At 33.5% G+C, this 23,090-nt stretch overlaps 1 protein-coding gene across 1 annotated transcript in view; it reads left to right on the top strand.

Moving 5' to 3' along the window:
• The window catches only part of LOC123696304, an 81,777-nt gene extending 59,026 nt beyond the window's left edge, over positions 1 to 22,751 (top strand). The window contains exons 6-15 of the mRNA XM_045642412.1: positions 1,721 to 1,750; positions 4,603 to 4,716; positions 12,027 to 12,230; positions 15,080 to 15,202; positions 15,714 to 15,843; positions 16,353 to 16,594; positions 17,315 to 17,409; positions 20,370 to 20,588; positions 21,919 to 22,010; positions 22,629 to 22,751. Of these exons, the coding sequence (XP_045498368.1) occupies positions 1,721 to 1,750; positions 4,603 to 4,716; positions 12,027 to 12,230; positions 15,080 to 15,202; positions 15,714 to 15,843; positions 16,353 to 16,594; positions 17,315 to 17,409; positions 20,370 to 20,588; positions 21,919 to 22,010; positions 22,629 to 22,751 (1,372 nt within the window). The remainder of the gene's footprint in view (positions 1 to 1,720; positions 1,751 to 4,602; positions 4,717 to 12,026; positions 12,231 to 15,079; positions 15,203 to 15,713; positions 15,844 to 16,352; positions 16,595 to 17,314; positions 17,410 to 20,369; positions 20,589 to 21,918; positions 22,011 to 22,628) is intronic.
• The last annotated feature ends 339 nt before the right edge of the window (positions 22,752 to 23,090 follow it).

The following is a 23,090-nucleotide window of genomic DNA, read 5'->3' as shown; positions in this document are numbered from 1 at the left end:
CATATGTTTTTTGGGACTTGCCTCGAAATTATTTTGTTATAATATGATAGCTTAAATAATCGGATAAACGGCCGGAACGATACAGAAGGCGAAGTTTCTTTAATTTTTTACTTATTCATAATAATTTATGTATTCGGCTACTGTAGATAGATAGATAATTCTTTATTGCACACACACAAGATTTACATAAAACACAGAAAAAGACAAACAGATGCAAGTATGTACAAATGGCGGCCTTAGCGCTAGGCAGCGGTCTCTTCCAGACTACTGTATTGTTTTTAAACAAAAATAACTACAACAACATTTTTAATTGAAATTAAGAATGTCATTATTACTGTCAATGTCATTAACATACCTATTTTAAATAACACACATTTTATACTTTATAATACCAAGAATAGAAAACGTAGCTGTTATAAAACCAGAAAACTTATTTCATTACTCCGCTACAAAAGTGTTGTCATGCGAATATATTTTTCACTATAAAGAAATGAGAACGGAGTTGTTAGGCGAATGAGTTTCAAATGCCTTTCAGATAAGTAGAAATGTGAGGGCAGACTTATTGAGGAAATATGTGGACTTTGTTATATTCGAAACTATTTGAGATGGGTCTACGTTGTGTATTGTTTTGTTGACGGCTATGAGTTTAGTTTTCGCATACTTTAGGTGCCGAGCGTAGTAATTTAGTGGATTGCGGTTTATTTTTAGTAGATATTAATGAAAAAGCTCCATAGATACGTATGATATTAGATACTTAATCTATACTCCTATACTAATATTATAAAGAGGAAAGGTTTGTAATTATGTATGTATGTATGATTTTCACGCATAAACTACTGGACCGATTACAAAAATTCTTTCACCATTCGAAAGCTGCATTTTTACTGAGCAACATAGGCAAGGTTTTATCCCGGAAATCCCACGGGAACGGGAACTATGCGGTTTTTTCTTTTAAAACGCGGGCGAGGCCGCAGGTGGAAAGCTAGTTTAAAATAATTAGGAAGTTAAATGGAGGACTTTATTCCCTCGAGGATGTTCAGTTAAAAAAATAATTAATTAGTTGTTTTCTTTCTTTGAAATGAAATGAAAGAAAGTTTTGATCGGTGTGAATAAAAAATATAAGATTAAGTCTAATTTATTTTTAATTCAGTATGTAAATCTCACTTGCCTAAATAAATTTCGCATGACAAAGTGTGTTTATTAAATTACCTGGCGTAAGGTTCAAGGGTGTGAGAATAATTAAGAATGTAAAATAATCAAATTAAGTACTTTTTGTAGAATGTTTATATACTAAGATTTTAGACACAAAAAAAAATATATACCGGCCGAATTGATAACCTCCTCCTTTTTTTTGAAGTCAGTTAAAAAGGTAACTTCACAGATTAGTAAAAATAGTTCTTTTACATCACCAACTTTTTGATTTTGGGCTTATTCTTGCATTTCACACCCTTTTTTAATTTATTATTTCCTAGTTAATTTTTGAATTACAGGCATATTTTTAGACTTATTTTTCCGGAAAGGAACGAACGATGTAAAAACAAATCGTAAAAAAAAAGCTTTTTAGAAATGTAACTAAATATGGATATTGCATATTGTATTGTTTTATTTCATATCATTGTTTCATATAAACGATCACGGAAATAAATGTTTTATTAAAATTCGTTGAATACAGTAGTTTGTAATCGTTGTTTTTATAGAAATATTTTTATATTACATGCAGTAACTTTCGACGAGATGTTTTGGATATGGTGTAAGTATGAAATTCGTTAGTTGATATTAAAAATCTCCTATGGGCCATCTTCACAATGGGCAACGTTGGGAGAGTAGAGGCAATGACGATAGTGTAGAGCGCCTAAATGTCTATGATTGGCCGTCATTGTAGATGTTTATTCATAATCATGATGGCGGCTAACATCGACGATCATTTCTGTGCCTCCAGTGAATAAGGGAATAACTCAAAAACAGCACTTTTCAGGAGAGACAAAAAACTATATATCAACACTAAATCTTTATAACTTCAAATTTTTAAGCTTGTATGGGTAAGATATGATGTTAGACTTTAGTTTTACATATGAACAGATATTGTAACAACCCCATAAATATACTTTTTTCGTGTTTTTTTGTAGTTGTGGCCTTATGAACGAGTACTTCATGGAATAACTCAATGTATTCACATAATTTTTTTTTTGTTCTTTGCAATATAACGACTTATGCCCTAATGCACTATGTTCATAGTCGCATAACATGACTTATATTATTGCCAGTTTTGGTTTTATAGAAATGATGCGACTTATTATGCTTGAAATTTGTGTACTTTATGACTCAATTGAGGCCTTTTAGTGGAACAACCACGCACGTAGTTTGAAAAACGAATAAAATCAACGGATTTTTTATCGTTATTAGATATAATAAAAACAAAACAACATTTAGGTGTTTATGCATTTAGCCCTAGAAGTCCAATCTACGTAAATTTAATGTACACCGCGGCGAAATAACTTTGTCTTTTCTATATTTACCATCGAATCGCTTCGAAATCCAGAAACAACTCATTAGCCGTCGAGACCTAGCAGTACATAGTTGGCTCATCCAAGTAAATTCCGCCATTTTGTAGTAAAGAGGATGTTGTACGTCATTTTGACGTATAATTGGGCTTTTCGTAACTTTTACGATTTTTTAAAAAAATTATTTTGTGTTGATTTATTTGAATATTTTTTTTCCAAGTCACGTTTTACATGATATAGTATTATATACTATATATTGAGTATAAAATAGGATCCAGAAAACTTTAACACTAGGACGAAAAACCTTCAATTTTAGTAAATGACGATTATTGTCCTCCGCTGGATTTGGACTCCAAGCAAGAGGATTGGGTGGCTGAAAATGTTGTCTGGAGAAAAACCGAATATGTCATGGTGGTTATACAATGAGGATACAAGCACTATTAAGAGATAAGAGAAGCTCGAAAACCATATTCTTGTAGGTATGTTCAGTTACCTTACAGGGAAAGTTATAGGTGGTCAGTGGCAATATTTTACGGCATGATATGGAATTTTAACAATTTCTATATCTTATAATATCAAAATAATATAGATAAATAAAGAAAAAACAATGAGCCGCAGAGATTTTATGAAAAAATTAAGCACAGATTTGAAGGTGCCTTGGATGCAAATACGACTTGAAGAGACTCTACGTGACAATATCCAAATTTTTTCAAAATATATGGTATCAGAGTATCCATAATATGTTTACGATAATGCAGGACCAAAATAGTTTCGATATTGCGGATTTTTTTCCTATAAAAAGGCAAATTACAGTGGCTAGAGAGAGAACACAATATTCATAATTGTCAAGACTGGTTATAATTTTTTTTTTCTATGCGTCTATAATTATAGTATTATTGTAGTTAGATTAAAAAAAAAGATTAAAAACTAGTTATTTTTTATAAAACTTACCCAAATATAAGAAGAAAATATAAGTTTAACATTTTTGTTGGCTTTTTTTAGATGACTCAATTATCGTTCTGTGTACTTATATATAAACAAGGAGTATAATATTAGCACTTAATGTGTTAATTAAAACTGTATTTTTAATATCTATTGCAAAAAATAGTTAATTTCCATAGAAATATTATTAGTATCCCAAGTTAACTGATAAATAAAAAAAGATTGAAAAATATTATTAAGCAAAAAGGAATAGTGTCCGTTGTTTCCGTGCAGTATTCAAATGGACCAATAGTAACACGGCATTAATGCAAAACTGTCTCATGTCGTCACTTGAACCAATGACACTAAGAGTTGTTCCTTTATGCTCATGTTAGAAAAATGACACAAATGCGTTTATACTAAAATAGTGTTGGCACGGATGGAACAAAATGAATTAAGTCTTTATTCAAAAAGTATAACTACACATATGTCTTTGTGTTCGTGGGTTATTTTGACTCGAGACGAATAGTTCCTTTGCGATTGCCTAAAATGATGGATAAGGTAACTTATACCGTTTATCACACCCTACTTATACCGTTTGGGTCATTCGAAAAACTGGGTTAGGATGCAGCTAGAGATATGACCTTTTGATATGTTGTGTATTTTGACGAGCTGAATCCAATGGTGCAATAAAAACCAAAGGGAATAACTCGTCTTACTCCCTTATTCACTGGAGGCACAGATTTGTTGGGCCAACGCTGGCCATTGTGAAGAGGACTTATAGACAATCTCCGACCACTAAATAAATACGTCTATATAGTATGTTTTACATAGCCAATTACAGTTCTAAAACTAGAGCTAGCAATAACTCTACGGTTTCTGATTAAATTAACATAAATTCAATAAAAAGTGTATCGTTACTTTGATAATATTTTGAAGTATAGTATAGTATAGTTTAATAAATATACGAAACAAAATACGTTTTACTAGTACAAGCTGTCTCGACAAACGTTGTTCTTTTCCTCTTATCACTTAGGGGTATGAAAAATAGATGTCCGATTCTCAGACATTTCATTTGAATCGGTCAAGCCGTTTCGGAGGAACTACAAACACCGCGACTCGAGAAATTTATAGTAGATAATGTTTTATATTATCTATAGGTACTTATGTTATGTTTCAGGAAGTCGGAAAAGCCGGAGCAACTAAGCCAAGCGTCAGTGTACGATCAAATCAATTCAGTTCTTCTGCTGCATATAATGGGGAGTGTTAAAGCTACTTCTTCTAATATATGGAGGTGAGAGAGTTTTTATTATTGAAGTGAAACTTCTTTATCGGGGTTGGAAAAAAATTAAGTGTAACATTTTTTCGTTACGCGTGACATTTTTCCGCTACGCGCCATCTTTTTCTTATCCCTACCACGCGTGATTCGACATATTTCTGTAAAGTTGCATCACAAGTTGCATATAGTAAATTATTTTTTTGAAAAATAAGGTCATAAAGAAGTTTCACTTCCAAATATAGATATATAATTTTAATGTAAAATAAATAAAACAAAAAATAAATTTTTGTATTAACCATTATAATTGTAATCTTCAAGTTATTTTCAAAATATGTTTGCTCTATGAAGTTTGCTTCTTATCAAAAGATTTAAATGTTTGTGATAAATGACTGCTATATTAATTTATTATATACTAGAGGTTCGCCCCGGCTTCGCCCGTGGTACATATTTCGCAATAAAATGTAGCCTATGTCCTTTCTCGGGTATCAAAATATCTCCGTACCAAATTTCATGCAAATTGGTTCAGTAGTTTAGGCGTGATTGAGTAACAGACAGACTGACAGACAGAGTTACTTTCGCATTTATAATATTAGTATGGATTTGTTGAATATAATAATATAATGGCGATAATGACCACCGAAAAGTGAATAATTTTATAGTAACAATTATCAATCTTTAAACATAATTTAATTACGAGCTTTTCATTAACGGCCTGTAACTACACAACAACACATTTAATATCGACATCAAAAACAACAAAATTTAATATAACATAACGAAACAAGTAATTAACGTAGAAATTCGTGTTGGATATGACATTGCGGCTAAAATATTGTTGAACGCATAACTTGGAGGTGGAGTTTAATTAAATGCATTTTTTTTAATATTCTAGTGTGCAATGTAAATTGTATTTCATGTTTCTAGCGAAAATGCGCAATATGATATTTAAATGTATGTTGGTATATATGTATTATCTTCAGTCAATCCCCTTTAACTTTCTCTTTGCGAAAATAACACATACACACGTTAAATTTAAAATATAGCTCTCATTCACGGCGCCTAAATATAAATAATATAACACAATTGAGAATTGAATCCTTTAAACCTTATTCCTGTTAAAGATGGGTTTACATCAAAGTCATCACCACCAAAATGAAAAATAAAAATAGGAGAACAGGATTTAATTTTTAATTCAGATTTACGACCGTTCAGAATAATCGCAAAAGAAACATCTAACAATATTGCTGTTATTTAAGGAACATTGCTTTTGCGGCCTCGTGAGATTTTATAAGATAATGACCATGTCAGAGAGAACGCATTTTTAAGTGTACGTGAGAGCTCTAAACTTGTGCTGCTCTATGCGAAGTGACATAATACTATAGAAGGCATTGCCATATAGAACGTGTAAGTAGCACGCTAACCTGACTCCACGCCTTCATGTACAATTGTGAGATCCAAGGCTCTGATGCTCGCTAAGTACGCTATTTATCTGGCAAAACCAATGGAGTGTGGTACATACCGGCGTCATAGCGCGGCTTCAGGTTAGCGCTCTAACTCGCGCTAAGTAAACGTCCTATGTGACCAAACATTTAGCATTGTCAGAAAGACCGTAAACTCAGCACGGCTCAAAGCGATATGCCTCTGTTTGACGGTATCTGTACAACACAATTTGACGTCATAGCGTGGCGATAGTTAGCGCTCTGATGCGCGCTAACAACGCGTCTCTCACATTACTAAAGGACGCGGACGCTGTGAAACATAAGAAGTTATTTTTTCAACAAATTGCCTCGCGTTTAAAACTTAATGCCCTCTAATTGGTTTCTACTTTCTCGTCAATAATGGCTTTGAAACTAGACTTATTGATGGTGTTTATTTTCGTTCAATGTGTTGTTATATTTATAAAAATAAGGAATTGTACATTCAATTTAAAGACTAGCTTTCACTCAAACGATAAAAAACTTTTCTATAGAATCCCGCTACTCATTTGTGAAAACAGAATGAAAATCGGTGCAGTAAATTTTTAGTTTATAACGAACAGACTGACAGTCAGTCAGTTTGTTTACCTATAATATATGTATAAAACAAATATATGAAACGGATGTAACATTTTATCGCATGATACACGAGTGACGTGGTTCATGAATGAGCCCTTTTATGTATACGTCCATTCACCAAAAAGCTATTTATAGTAAGTAATCTAAAGATATTTACGGTAAAGTCAATTGTTTATGAAATTCAGGCATTAATTTGTTATGTTGTGGTTATAACTACTACTAGTTGTAAGTTGTCTTTGTTTACACCTTGTTTACACATATTATTATATCTATACTAATATAATAAAGCTGAAGAGTTTGTTTGATTGTTTGTTTGTTTGAACGCGCTAATCTCAAGAACTACTGGTCCGATTTGAAAAATTATTTCGATGTTAGATAGCCCATTTATCGAGGAAGGCGATAGGCTATATATCATCACGCTAAGACCAACAGGAGCAGAGCAATGCTGGTGAAACCGCGGGGAATAGCTAGTTATTACATATTTTTCGTCTTTAAAAAATAAAGTTTCAATAGGTAAATCACGATCAAGTAAATTTTACTAGTGTTGTTTTCCTGAAGTATTTTGTTTTGTTTTTAAAATGTAACAAGGTTTAAGATGCCAATAGCAACTAAATTAACGCGTAAATAGTAAAATCAGCACAAAACAGACTCTATTTCAGAAGCCATTATTTTAATTGTTCAAAATAGCAAGCAAACTTTAAACTGAATTGCACATTTCGTCGCTTCCAAAATTTATACGGTTGTGTACATTCAGGGGATTCTTGCCTTTGTTCCGGCTACCGAATATTTTATGAGATATTTTCTGTTTTCTCAAATTTATGTGTTTACACTTGACTTCACTTTTGAGGTAGCCATGTTGTACACATTTTGACTACGTGTTTTCATTCCAAAGTTTGACGTCAAAGGATGTTTATGATAGTGGTTTTAACAGGAAAAGTGTACACTTAAAATGTATGTACGTAAGTTTTTAAAACTGTAAAGGACGTAAAGTTTAACCAAATTTGAAAAACAATAGTGATGTTGTTTGTTTGTCTTTCTTTTGCATCGAAACGGAGCTATCTGTAATCGTGATTTTTGTGACTGGAGAGTGTAATGGCCACCATTCACAAGAACGCCCATCCGCTGGATTTGTAGCTGTACGACAATTCCGCGGACAGTGTACTTTTACCGCGATAAATTATTAAGCTATTGCATAGCTTCTATCGCGGGCCTTGAGCGCGGGGACTGAATCGAGAAATTCCGTAACGAAAAAACCTCACGCCACGCCACGCCACTCCGACGGGCGGAGGTGTGGCTTGAAGGCATAGCATGCAATAGCTTTACCGCGGCAGTCCCCGAGTACCACATATCTTTTTTTATTTTTATATCATGTCAGAGATAACAGGCACAAAAACTAAATTAAGCATAATTCTCAATTAACTCGATACAGACGGAAAACAACTTTAAATATAGTTACTACGGGGAAAAGTTTATATTTAAGAAATTCATCCAAAGTATCAAGAACTTTGGTTTAAAACTATTGAACAAGAAATTAACGAGGGAACTGAGTCTTTGAATAAAGTACTGATGGTTCATTTTAAATAGTTAACGCGGTTGTTAAAGAAACACTTTATTTAAATGAGAAGTGCGGAACTTCACTTTCAACTAACTTCAATAAAAGGAGATCCTCAATTCGACTGTACTTTTTTGGGTTTATTACCTCGAAACTTTCGACTAGGTGAACCGATTTTTACGTTTTTTTTCATGCTTAAAAGCTAATGCCTTAATTTTGCCAGATTCTGACCATAATATGAAGGCTGTTTAGTATTTGTTGAAAAATAATTATTTAACGCAGGAGTTGAATTATTTGCGGTTAGTGGTTTGGGTTGTAGAGCGTGCCAAAGAAGACACACATGCACTCGAAAAACATAACCCTCCTTTCGCAGGCGGGTAAAAAGGACTGCATTAAAAATAGTTCTTTTCAATTTCAACAGAGCTATTGTGTTTCCCAAACAATCTCGAACAGGGTTCTTATCCCGAATTCCAGCAGATTGCTTACATTTTGATAGCGATCTGACCTTTATTTTGTTAACATATTGTGATTCGTAGGGAGCAGAAATATTGGTAAGGTCTTTTAGTGGAATGTACTTGACAGTATGTTATGAGTACCTAAGAAGCTTAAGTTTATGATCACAATAACTATGAGGGTACAATTGGATTCAAAAATAAAGACTCTAAGATACTTACGTGACCTATTTTTGGCAAATCGTTAATAAGTGTAAAAAATATTTTTAACTTTATATGACTATTTTTAATTTTTCAGTTATGCATTCAAATTTTGAATATTTTATGAGAAAGCTCACGGTGGTCTAGACCTTAATAAAGTACTTACTTTTTCAACTCTACCTTTATCCTATATCTCCTTTTGATCGGAACACCAATCTCTTCTATAGCACTGAACAATCCACAGTAGGTATGTTTTATCCGAAATAGGCATACATTGACACCTCACACAATACAATAATAGCTCTTCAACAATCAATTCTATTGCCAATTCCAAAGGGTATATTTTGCATTGCGTCACAAAATGATGAACGGCCAGTGATTTGGGCCATTCATCAAACAAATAGTAACGGAATTACCAAAGTTTTTGATTAGAGACGAACTCGTGTGTTTTGGAACAAATTTCTATTAAGGTTAAGTGTAAGTGCTGAACTATTTTCTTAAAGATACTCGAAAAAGTTCAGAATGTACTCCAGCTTTGTAATAAAATAGTGGTGTTGACGGGAATATAAAAGGATGCTTGTTAGAATTTAAATACCAGTAGTCAAGATAAGGGCTATAATATTTAAAGCATTATATAAAGATGAAGATGAATATCATCTTTACTTAATATTATAAAGATGAAGAGTTTGTTTGAGCCCGCTAATCTCAGGAACTTCTGGTCCAATTTGAAAAATTATTTCTATGTTAGATGGCACATTTATCGAGAAAGGCAGGCTATAATTTTTATTATGCCATCACGCTAAGAGCAGCAGGAGCAGAGCAATACGGGAAAAACCGAGGGGCACAGCTAGTTAAAGAATAAATAATAAATTAATTAATAAATATTTCAGGACAATTTTCACACACGGCACGATCTGATCCCATACTAAGCTTTCGCTTGTGTTATGGAAACCAGATGGCTGATAAACATACATAATATATAATTTTAAATAAATACTTATATAGATAAATAACACCCAGACACAGAGCAAACATCTATGTTCATCACACAAATTATTGCCCCGGTTGGGAATCGAACCCACGACCTCTGGCTTGGGAGGCAAGGCCACTACCAACCAAGCCAACCGGTCAGTCAAGAAGATCACTCGGTGGTCGAAATTTGACTTTCTCTTTGTAATATAACTTACCTTCGTTTCACAACACATAGCGGTGTAAATTATATTTAAAAAATCCTTACTTTTATGCGAAAAATACCATAATATGTCATTTATCATGACGCTGAACATTCTGCAATACATTAAATATGAATTTAACCATGCAACGTATAAAATATGATTGTTCTATTCCATTGAGGGTTTTTATCCAATCAATGTATAAGTTCACTTTGAGAAATTATAACTTTATTTCCTAAAATTAGAAAAATGAGAATTTTTTAAATTGAATACCTAAAGTATAATTGAGCTTACGTTTGAAACTCCAGTGGCGTTTGTAAACGAGCTTTGAATGCGATTCTTTATTCTGATTACAAATTCCTCTATTTTTAATTCAGAAAGAGATTTTTGCAATAGAAAATTTTAAACGTAGGTATAGTACCAAAATGTTCTTTCTACCAAATTGTTAAGCTGCATTGCATAATATGATAGACGTTTTAACTTATTTTCCTAAAGATTATTTGATTTCCGATAAAATTGTACGAATAGGACGGATCCTTACGGATCACGAAGTTATTCAATGATTTATTTGATTATTTCTTGTATTGTTAGTTTAGGTCATTATAAACGATGATGATTTAAATTATTAATTGCTCCACATGATTCTTGAGGGCTTCATTAGCAGCAAATCTTAGGTTGGTTTTATTTTAAAACTAGCTGCTCCGCGCTGTTTCACACCCGTGGCTCCGGTCCTGTTGGTCTTAGCGTGATAGTCTATAGCCTTCCTCGATAAATTAGCTATCTAACATCGAAATAATTTTTCAAATCGGACCAGTAGTTCCCGAGATTAGCGCGTTCAAACAAACAAACTCTTCAGCTTTATAATATGTATTAGTATAGATTACGTACACCATCATGTATTCCGGGAAGACGAAGTTTCCAACGTTTAACTTGCATTATATAATATACTAGCGGTCCGCCCCGGCTTCGCCCGTGGTACATATTAACGTTTTCTCTACATAAGAACCATCCTCGTACTTCAAGGAATATAATAAAAAAAGAATTATCGAAATCGGTTCAGCCGTTCTCGAGTTATGGAATTACAACGAAAAGTGGCATTGATTTTTATATATTAGAAGATGTATAGAGTTAAGATCTTCAAAACATGTCTGTTCCGTTTCTACAAAGGTCACGAGACAATGTTACTAAATACCCAGAATGTATGGCATGTTAATTAACAAGGGATTTACTATCGAACTAAATCCTAATGAATCTTCTGGAACATTCGACGGAAATTCGATTACAATAGTGATGGTAATGGTCAGCTTTGTATGAAATAGGACATAATTTTCATAGTCCACTTGCATAATAGTTTGTCATTCAATCTTTTAGTTCAGTATGCGTAAAAATGGGTACTTAATAATGTAAAAGTAGGTTTAGTAGTTTTGTATATTTAGTCGTCGTCTTAGATGAGCTGACATTGCGAGTTGCGACAGAAAGTGGGAGTATTTAACACTAAAAATACGAAAACTTGTTTTATACTTGTCTTTCCTTCATGTTGCAACGGATCGATTTAATGATATGATATTTCAGTTTTAAATTTAAAGGCTAAAGAGTGTCAGAGACTTATATCCACGGTGGTGTATCAAATTCCTATGACTATGCGGGCGAAGTCACGGGCGAAAAGCTAGTACGTCTGTACTTATAATATTATTATAAAGCCGAAGAGTTTGATTACGCGCTAATCTCAGGAACTACTGGTTCTATTTGAAAAAATATTTCGGTGTTAGACAGCCCATTTATCGAGGTAGACCAACAGGAGCGGAGTACTGCGGGTAAACCGCGGGGTGCAGCTATCTAGTTGTCTATATGTTTTGTTATTCTAGTTATTAATCCAATATTATTTCATTTCCAGACAGTTAACAGCCTGTTACGAGATACTGAAGACAAGAGAGGAACTGTCAATGGCGTTCCTTCAACCAATAGTGGTAGATGCTCAAACAAAAAACTTTGTGACACAGTTACATTTGAAATTATCTATGGAATATTTAGAGTCTACGAAACAGTACCTTAAGTTAGAGAATTTGGATGTTGATGTGTTAGAAGATGTGTTGTTAAGGTCAGTATATAGTGTTGCTTTGTATTTTTGTTTATTTGATGAACAATAAAAATGTTGTGTGGTTTTATGAAATCACGGTAAAAGTGAAACTTTTTTTCACACTAGACTTAACTAAAAATTATCGTATTTGTACGATAATTATCGTACGGATCGTGCGTCACGCGACATGCGCTACACAGACAAAAAAGTTTGAGACGATTTAATAAAAGTTTCACTTTAAAAAAATACAAGATTCGATTCCACGTTAATATTTAAATATCTACGATTTATTATTTTATTTTATTGAATAAGAATACTTTTGGATTATACACATACGTCATTGTATCTTGGATACCTATACATACATAGACTTGGATACCTATACAAGAAAACTTTTAGAAGCGTAAAAGACTTACAACAAGAAGAATAATACAAAAGTGTCACCACAAAATGATTTAAAAGCTGTTATAGATACGGCTCTTTAATATACTACTTAGATCAAAGATTTAATATTTAGGTAGATGAAAAGCGAAATGTTGAGTTATTCAAAATATTGAATACGAAATATGACACTAATAAGGGTAAGTTAGAGAATACCCACGGATTAGAAATACATAGAATATGCAAATAAACGAGTAGATTAACGTCGATAATAGATTATTACAACATTGCATGGAATTTACAAAATAATAAAATAAAATTATACGCTAGCTATTAGTAAGGAATTCCGTTTGGATTTCCAAACGGTCCCCATGGTCCTGACCTATCACTACACTAACGATATTTAATATTATGTAATGTTACCTATATAATAATTATATCCTGTGACACTGACTATATTTATAAATAATGATACTGACTTTGAAGTAATAATAATAACATAACAGTGTCACAAACAGCTTTTGCTAGGATCCTAAACATGTTCTGCAATGAAAATATATACTCCATCCGTTTCGAGGAAGGTTGGTTACCCCATGACACAGAAGTTTCATATCGTATACAAATACATATTACATAGTAAGGTAGGTAGTGTATAAAGCCACAAGTTAGATTTTCTCTGTATGCGTCAAAAATAAAGGAATCAAACCTTGGCTCACATTTTTGAATCTAGAAGTTCCTTCTAATCTAAAGATCTAGACAGATTATTAAAAATATGTATGACTAATTGCCCTTCGCTGGGAAGACAATATCGCACCTGCAAGGGAAATATCAAACATAAATTGCAACGTTTTTCCTGTTTGAATATGCTATTACGTTGTTAAATATGCGTTTGCTTGTTTCACTTTTTACCGTGTTATTTTTTTACAAATAAAACGGCAATAAATAGATGATGTAATAATAGATTTAAGTAATTAGCGTATAGACTTAACGAGAGACTTAAAATAGTGTGCCAAAGTTTACCTGAAATAATGTTTATATAGGTACCTAGTAATTAAGAGCTATTCATAATACATACATAATTATAAATTAATATAATTATAGTATATTACTTAAGTGATATTATAATTGTGAAAATGTTTTATCTTAAGAGCTAGCGCGCAAGAGCAACTTTTGTCTCTGCAACTATTTTGTATCTCCCATCAACTCTATGGGGAGTTGCGTCTCTACGTGCGCGCACTTTATCTAACTAGCCCATAGAGTTGATGGGAGAGACAAAATAGTTGCGGAGACAAAAGTTGCTCTTGCGCGCTAGCTCTAAACTCCTTTTTAATAAAATTCTACAAACGCAAGACTTTTTAAGGACTATAATAGTGTATGTCAACAAATATTGTAGCTTGTGAAGTTTTAAATTTTCGAGGACTCTCTAAGATTCTCGTTGTTGGTTTTGTGTAGTTGTTCCCGCGCTTTTCTTTAGTCCTTTCTCCATAAATTACGACTATTATTAACTTGTATTTCTCTCACTCGACGTGTTCTCGTCAAATTTACAGTACATATTTTACTTTTAATCTTTCTTTGCAGTACATATTTTACAAATGCATTCTCTAAATTTTAAATTTCATAATTTCTATAAATTACAGTACCAATACAGCTTTTACTTGTCGTTTGTTATCGTTAGTTTTTCTTTAGTTATCTACTTAAAGTGCGCTCGTTCTTTATAAGCATAGTATTAATATGAATTGTTATATCGGGTAATCAGGCTTTTTCTTTCATTTCGTAGTTAATTTTGTATCGTAATACTGTCGTTATTCGCAATAATACCCATTTTTAACCGACTTCAAAAAAAAGGAGGAGGTTATCAATTCGGCCGGTATATATATATATTTTTTTTTTTTTTTTATGTATGTACACCGATTACTCCGAGGTTTCTGAACCGATTTACGTGATTCTTTTTTTGTTCGATGCGGGATAGTGTCGAATTGGTCCCATAAAAATTTTATTCGGCTAGGCCTAGTAGTTTTTATTTTATGAGCATTTTTGTCTGTACTCGATGACTTAATTTCAATGTAGCAAGTAACTTTGATTCACTTCCCGGTAACCGATTGAGCTGAAATTTTGTATACGAATGTAAATTGGATAGCGATGAAACATTATCATGACATGGAGCTGATCTGATGATGAAATGGGAAGGTGGCCATAGGAACTCAGTAATATATTGACTCAACTTTATCGAGTTTGGGCTCGTTTGATTCGTATTGAAAAATACACTAAAAAGTATTAAATAAAAATAACTGCGTTAAAAACAACCGACTTCAAAAACGGAAAAGTAAGAAATAAAAAAGATTTGATATTATTAATTACTACATATTATTTTTATGTGCTATTTATTAAATAGGTTTGAAGTCGGTGCCAAACACTAAGCACTTAGTATTAAGCCCGTGCTATTTTTTATTTTTTAATTAATACTAACAACAAAACACATTGACTTTCAGTTATAAATCGCAAGAGGGATTTAAGTTTAACGAAGAGGGCACAGAGCAGTATCACCTAGAGACGGCATTGAACCACTTGGATCGTCTCCGGACTGTTCAGTTGGATCTGTGGAGTTATGTACGGTAAGCAAACTTTACTTGTTAAATAATGTAATGTAATCCTCGTTGAGGCTTGTTGTAACTAAGGGAATTGAATGTAAAAAAATTTTTTATTTTTTTTATCACTATGTACACAAGTAAGAAGTGAAAATTCTTTATGACCTTATTCTTCAAAAAAAAATTTACTATATACAACTTTACAGAAATACGTCGAATCACGCGTGGTAGGGATAAGAAAAAGATGGCGCGTAACGGAAAAATGTCACGCGTTACGAAAAAATGTTACACTAAATTTTTTTCCAACCCCGATAAAGAATTCTTCAATAATGAGGAGTTCTATTATTTGATTTGTTGTATGATGTCCACGATAAAAGTTCAAATAAAAGTTTAAATATAGTCGTATTAAATGTGTTGCATTTTACTTATTTACACCTTATTATTATTATCATACAAGAACTTCATGAGGGCACACTTACAGCTCTTTTGCACTCTTATTTTTATCATCCTGTTCAATATTATTTTTTCCCATTTTCAGGTCATCAGTGAACCGCGAAGTGTGGTCAGCAAGGCAGACTCTGGTGTTTGGGATCGTTATTCTTATATTAGTTCTTCTTGTTTCACCGTTGTTAATATTGTTGTTGAGATATACTATAAATACTATACAGGTGAGCTCTTTTTAATTAAAAGTTCAATAAAAAAAAATAATTTTAAAGAAAAATGTCATAAAAATATTCAATTAATTAAATCTGTTATATATCTGTTATTTGAACTGAACGTCCATAAAATTTTAACTGTGAATTGAGAAATAATGCAAGCGATAAAAGCAGAAACTTTTTTTTCACATCCTTATCCACCATTGTATAGCTTTATTATCTCGAATGTTACCGATGTAGTAAAGCGTGTTTTTAAAGACTTTGTTGCAATATTTAACAATCATAAAAAATATCGTTTTTAGAAATTCACAGAATCAATAGAAATAAGTACTCGAAAACTTGTAGCAGATAAACAAAAAAAGCGATTTAGGTACAGGAGTACCTCTCTTGCATACTTCCCTTGCCCATGCTATTAATATCTCGAATGTTTCCAACGAAATAGTAATAGCACGGGCAAGAGGATCTAAACGTGTTGAAAGGTTCTGCTGCAATATTTAACGTTCTTAAAAACATCTTTTCAGAAATTCACAGAATCAATAGAAATAAGTACCCAAAAGCTAGTAGCAGAAAAGCAGAAGAGCGACTTGCTCCTCTCCCGCATGCTCCCCCTCCCCGTGCTGCGCCGGCTCCGCGCGCAGCGCACCGTGCCCGCGGAGGCGTTCGACGCTGTCACTATATACTTTAGTGATATTGTGGGATTTACCAACATAGCCGCGAACAGCACGCCCATGGAAGTCATCAATATGCTCAACATGCTGTACAAGTGAGTTGAGTTTTATTGTATTTTTGTGCATGTTGTGTTTAGATGGTCTATTATACTTCAGTGATATTGTCGGCTTTACGAACATAGCCGCCAATAGTAATGCCTATGGAAGTCATAAATATGCTCAACATGCTGTACAAGTGAGTTGGCTACGTTGTTTCTGTGCTTGTCGTGTTTAGTAGCTATTGGTCATATTATCGTACGTGTTGGTTCGACACTGTCACTACATACTTCAGTGATATTGTCGGCTTTACCAACATAGCCGCGAACAGCACGCCCATGGAAGTCATCAATATGCTCAACATGCTGTACAAGTGAGTTGGCTCTGTTGTCTCTGTGTGCATGTTCTGTGCTAGAATGTAATGGTTCGATGCGGTCACTATATTATACTTTAGTGATATTGTCGGCTTTACCAATATAGCCGCGAATAGCACCCCCATGGAAGTCATCAATATGCTCAACATGCTGTACAAGTGAGTTGGCTCTGTTGTCTCTGTGCAATGTTATATTCTCGCTAACTTTGTGTAGCCAGCAGAACAGTCATCTAATGCACGTTGGTTGGTCCTGGTAAAGAGAAGACGCGGGTTCGTATCCCGCCTCGTGATTGTTTTTCTATTCTTTAAAAATTTATATCGATTCTCTTATATTATTTAAAGTAGACAAGTCGTGTAGATAAATGTAAAACTAATTTTATTTAACAAATATTATTCTTTATTTCAGAATGTTTGATGACAAAATAATGCAGTATAATGTATATAAAGTGGAGACAATAGGAGATGCATATATGGTTGTGTCAGGGCTTCCACAGCGAAACGGTAAGATATAGAATTACTGCCTGCAGTCTGCTTTTACAAACTAAAACAAATATATCCTTATGTAACTTTAGTTTTGAGACAAAATTTCTTAGGTAAATGTTGCTTATAATAATAGTTAAATGCAAGTGTATAAAAAATTGGAATTGTTAAAAAATTAATGACGATTATTACAATGCCTTTGAATTAAAAAATAAACTTTCACTGTCTTACCACAAAACTTTAAGCGCCGGTTCTGTTAATCTGGCTTTGTCGTATTTCACATAGACAACTATTAAAGTGACAGATCCCTGAAAGGACCATCATTTTTTAGTAACTACGGTTACGGAACTCACTAATAAATAAGGTTTGCATAAACGCGTGATAGCATTGTAACTATAATTAATGCCTTGTTATAATAAACAGATTGATGATGATTTATTCAGAAGCACTTACAAGAAATTACGTTCAACGTGCCGAATAAAAAAAAAATTATGAAAGCCATATTTTTACATCTAATTCGAGCAATTATTTGCGGATACAATCCATTTGGAATACTAAGAATATAAATTATATATACAAATTCTGACGCTTATTAAAATCACGTGTAGGAATGTCGAAAACAGGATTGTTTCGTTGTTTTCCTTGAATTTACTAATAACAACAATTTTGTGCTCTATATTTAGAGTTTTTGTACAGGGCCGTGTTTCCTTTTTCGGCATTTTGTATTCTTATTAATAGAAATTGAAAAATCTTTTTTGTTTGTGGTGTCCAGCCTATTTAAAAAATAAGCAAAATAAATATCTCCATACCCAATAAATTTTTTGGATGTTCGTAAGATTACAATTGCCTAAATCTATAATATAAAAATGAATCGCGAAATGTGTTGGTAAGCGCATAACTCGAGAACGGGTGGACCGATTTCGATAATTCTTTTTTTATTATATTCCTTGAAGTACGAGGATGGTTTTTACGTAGAGAAAACGTAAATATGTACCACGGGCGAAGCCGGGGCGGACCGCTAGTACGTAATATAATATATTATATTGATTATAAATAAGTTTTAATAAAACGAAAACAGTCCATATAGACAAAATAGAATGGATAATTTTGTCGGCTTTGTTAGACTAGTTTAAGGACTTCGATTATATAAAAATGTAGTTCCATATACTGCATTGGAAAAATATTTTGACTTACGTATTTTGTATTGAGTTATTTTATATTCTATGCTAAAGTTCTGCTTGTGTGAGTTTATTGAACTACAACAGTGTTGTAACCACATTGAACTTTGACCCTTCATACTTCACTAGGTCAGTGACGTACAATTTCAACCTTCCTCAAGGAAAAGAGTTGATATTACGTATTCCAACCTCATGACGTTTTATTAATGACATCATAATATACCAAATTGTTGCTGTGCAAGAATCAACCATGTATTACCGCAATGTAACGATTCGTTATTGCAGCAATATTGCCTTTTAGCAATTTATTATAGCAATTTTTAGATTTTGACACAGTTGACCAAATAACTAACGTATGTAGGACCATAATAATTTAAGCTGAAAATTTGTTATAAACCATTTTCACATTTCAAGTTCATTTTACCATGAAGTTAATTACTCACATATTTTGTTTTTTTTAACACTGAACTATGGGAGAGGACGTTGACTCCTGACTAACAGGTTTTTTCTAATTATTTATTAGTTGTCAATAGGTAATTTATTATTTATTTTTTAGAACGAATGACGACGAAACTAATGTGAATGAAAGCTCTTTTTAATAATATTATTTTACAGTGTTTAGTTATTCATATAATTTTACAAATACAATAATAATTACTTGGAGCATAGTATAGATCACATTATATTACTTAGGGATTCACACATATGATAGGTTATCCCGGAAATCCCACGGGAACGGGAACTATGCGGTTTTTCTTTGAAGATGCGGGTTTTTTTTAAACCGCGGGCAAAGCCGCGGGCGGAAAGCTAATTGCAATAAATTCCCATCTTTTTGCCGGTTTTACTACTTTGACCACGAGCTGATTTCTTTCCTCGTATTCCCCTGTATCTTATTTATTATGATGCTGTTCTGACGTCATCACATACCCACCGGTGTGTGTTATGTTACTAAAATAACATTGCCCATTTATAGTTAATGATATTAATTTATTCATGATTTGTTCAAATTTATGTTGCCTTGTTTCTATCTATTTTTTGAAAATATTAATGTCAAATCTTTAAATTGTTTTGTTTATGTTACTTATTTGTATGCATGTAGGTATATAATATATACCTACATAGCATATATTATATGTTATTTGGAACTTGCCATCATGAACGTGCATCATGGCAAGTCAGTTGGTACGCTTTTCATTCGTAAAATTACGTACACAAACTATAACAGTAGATTTTAGAGTCGAGAGTCTTTAAAAAGTTTGTGGTATAATAATTTTTTTAACAAAATGGATGAAACTTTTTCTTAGGTTTTTAATCAATCTATCAAACTAATCTCTATCATCTGTAGGTATATTTATACATAATACATAGGTACTTATGTATAGAAATATATAAATTGTGTACTGAATTTCCTACTCCGTATAGCTGTTCATGTTAACACGGAATGTCTTCATCAAAATCCTAATTTATTAGTACCTAGGGTATGAATAGAATCTTAGAAGGATATTATTAAGGGCACTTTGTGACACATGAGTAAGATACTAATATTAGAAGGATATAAAGTTTAACATAAGCTGGTTATAAACAGGATATTTGGGACAAATTAGTAGAATACGAATAGAATTTAGAAGTATATGAGATCAGACGGGCAAAACAATTGTATGAATATTGCAATTTGTAAGTGACAAGGCCGCCTTCTGTGCTGTATGTACCTTATAAACATGTATTTTTGTTTTACCTTTTGTTCATAATTGCACCACAATAAAGTGTTCAAAATAAATATGTAAACATAAGATAACGTTCAAGGCAACCTGCACGCGTCCGAAATAGCGGACATGTCGCTGTCGCTCATGCGCAGTCTGGAGGGCGCGCGCGTGCCGCACCGGCCCGACGAGTTCCTGCGCATACGGGCCGGCGTCAACACGGGCCCGTGTGTCGCCGGCGTGGTGGGCACCACCATGCCGCGCTACTGTCTGTTCGGCGACGCCATCAACACGGCCAGCCGCATGGAGAGCACGGGGGAGGGTGAGTCACACACAATAGCGCTACGGGCCGGCGTCAACACGGGCCCGTGTGTCGCCGGCGTGGTGGGCACCACCATGCCGCGCTACTGTCTGTTCGGCGACGCCATCAACACGGCCAGCCGCATGGAGAGCACGGGGGAGGGTGAGTCACACACAATAGCGCTACGGGCCGGCGTCAACACGGGCCCGTGTGTCGCCGGCGTGGTGGGCACCACCATGCCGCGCTACTGTCTGTTCGGCGACGCCATCAACACGGCCAGCCGCATGGAGAGCACGGGGGAGGGTGAGTCACACACAATAGCGCTACGGGCCGGCGTCAACACGGGCCCGTGTGTCGCCGGCGTGGTGGGCACCACCATGCCGCGCTACTGTCTGTTCGGCGACGCCATCAACACGGCCAGCCGCATGGAGAGCACGGGAGAGGGTGATTTAAACAAGCTCTTGTTACAAATCTACTTACAATGTTTGAATAAGAAATCTATACAATAGAGCGTTTGTATTGAAGCTCTTACAACGTTAGAATGAAAATATATAGAGCATTTGTATTGAAGCTCTTACAACGTTTGATTAAAAACATATAGAGCGCTCTTACAACGTTAGAATGAAAATATATAGAGCATTTGTATTGAAGCTCTTACAACGTTAGAATAAAAATATATATAGCGTTTGTATTGAAGCTCTTACAACGTTAGAGTAAAAGGTATAGAGCGTTTGTATTGAAGCTCTTACAACGTTAGAATAAAAATAAATAGAGCGTTTATATTGAAGCTCTTTCAACGTTTGATTAAAAACATATAGAGCGCTCTTACAACGTTAGAATGAAAATATATAGAGCGTTTGTATTGAAGCTCTTATAACGTTAGAATAAAAATATATAGAGCGTTTGTATTGAAGCTCTTACAACGTTAGAATAAAAATATATATAGCGTTTGTATTGAAGCTCTTACAACGTTAGAGTAAAAGGTATAGAGCGTTTGTATTGAAGCTCTTACAACGTTAGAATAAAAATATATAGAGCGTTTGTATTGAAGCTCTTACAACGTTAGAATAAAAATAAATAGAGCGTTTGTATTGAAGCTCTTACAACGTTAGAGTAAAAACATATAGAGCGTTTGTATTGAAGCTCTTACAACGTTAGAGTAAAAACATATAGAGCGTTTGTATTAAAGCTTTTCTTGCAATCCTACCTTACTTTACCTATACTCTGGAATTGGTTAGGAGCATAAAAAATAATTCGAAATTTGCCAGTGATCCCCTATCCTTTTTTAATATAGAAAAAAATGTACACTTTTACGCCATTAAAAGCTCAACTTTTTTTATTTATTTTACAGCTATGAAAATACACATTTCACCAACGACCAAAGAAGCATTAGATGCGATAGGAAATTATATTGTAGAGTCGCGAGGTCTTGTTGATATTCAGGTATGTTTATCATCTTCGTTAATTTACTAACGTGACGTTTCTACTAAAATACAAAATTTTTAAATAAATAGTTCTACTTTCAACTTTTATATAATTTTAGTTTTACCCGGCTCTATCTGGATTGACCCAATGAAAAAAAAGTTTTTATTACTCAGTAGAAATATAGCTTTCAAATGGTAAAGTATTTTAAAAATTGATAGAGCAGTTTTTGCTTTTAGTAACAAAAATGTTTTCTGCTCTTAATTTTTTGTTTTTGTATAGGTTAATATCATTGGTGAGGTAGAAAACGTTCGTTTTAGAAGCTTCATGTTTGTATATAACCGACTCCTTTAGACTCGATTATGACCCACTTTAAACTGACAGATTTAATTGAAACTTTGTACACTTATCAAGGATCGTTGACAATAGAATAATTTCATGAGTTTAATCGTGTTTTTTGAAGTAAAACTTCTTAGGCACGTTGAGAATAGAATTTCAAATTCGCGTCATGACAATACCTTCACGTCATGAAGTAAGGTGACGATTTTCGTATCTTTGAATTTTGCTAAAGAAGTTTCACTTCTGACACGTGCGCTCGGCTCACCAGCTCTTTCTTAATTATTGATGGTTAATTTTCAGGGTAAAGGGATTATGGAGACGTTCTGGCTCGTGGGACGGACAGATGAAAAGATTGAGAGCCCCAGATGTGTGCGTTTGCAGGATTATGATCAGAATGTTCTAGAACTATTAATTAGGTCATAGTTTAAGATTTTGTTTCAATAAACAAGTTGAAAATCTATGTGTTTTTTTATTTTAAATGATTTATTGGTGCAATTATTTTGTGCGTTAAATATAATTTAAAATGGGGTTACTTATATTGTATTAGTTTAAATATTATCACAAATAAATAAATTGGTATTACTTTATTCAGACTTTATACGCAATGCTGTAAAGCTTTATCTAAGTCCTATTTTTTGATAACAATAATTGTAGGTACTTACCTACATAAAAAAGTACACTGGTGCCAAATTGATATCATCATTCTACTCATTTTATAAGTTTGTTTAAATAGGGGGTTTATATTAGGTTGAGTTACAAAGA

This window comes from Colias croceus, chromosome 12 (genome assembly GCF_905220415.1).
Source record: "Colias croceus chromosome 12, ilColCroc2.1".
Classification (NCBI taxonomy): domain Eukaryota; kingdom Metazoa; phylum Arthropoda; class Insecta; order Lepidoptera; family Pieridae; genus Colias; species Colias croceus.
The sequence above is the reverse complement of the archived record's forward strand: the minus strand, read 5'-3'. Positions and strand labels throughout refer to the sequence as shown.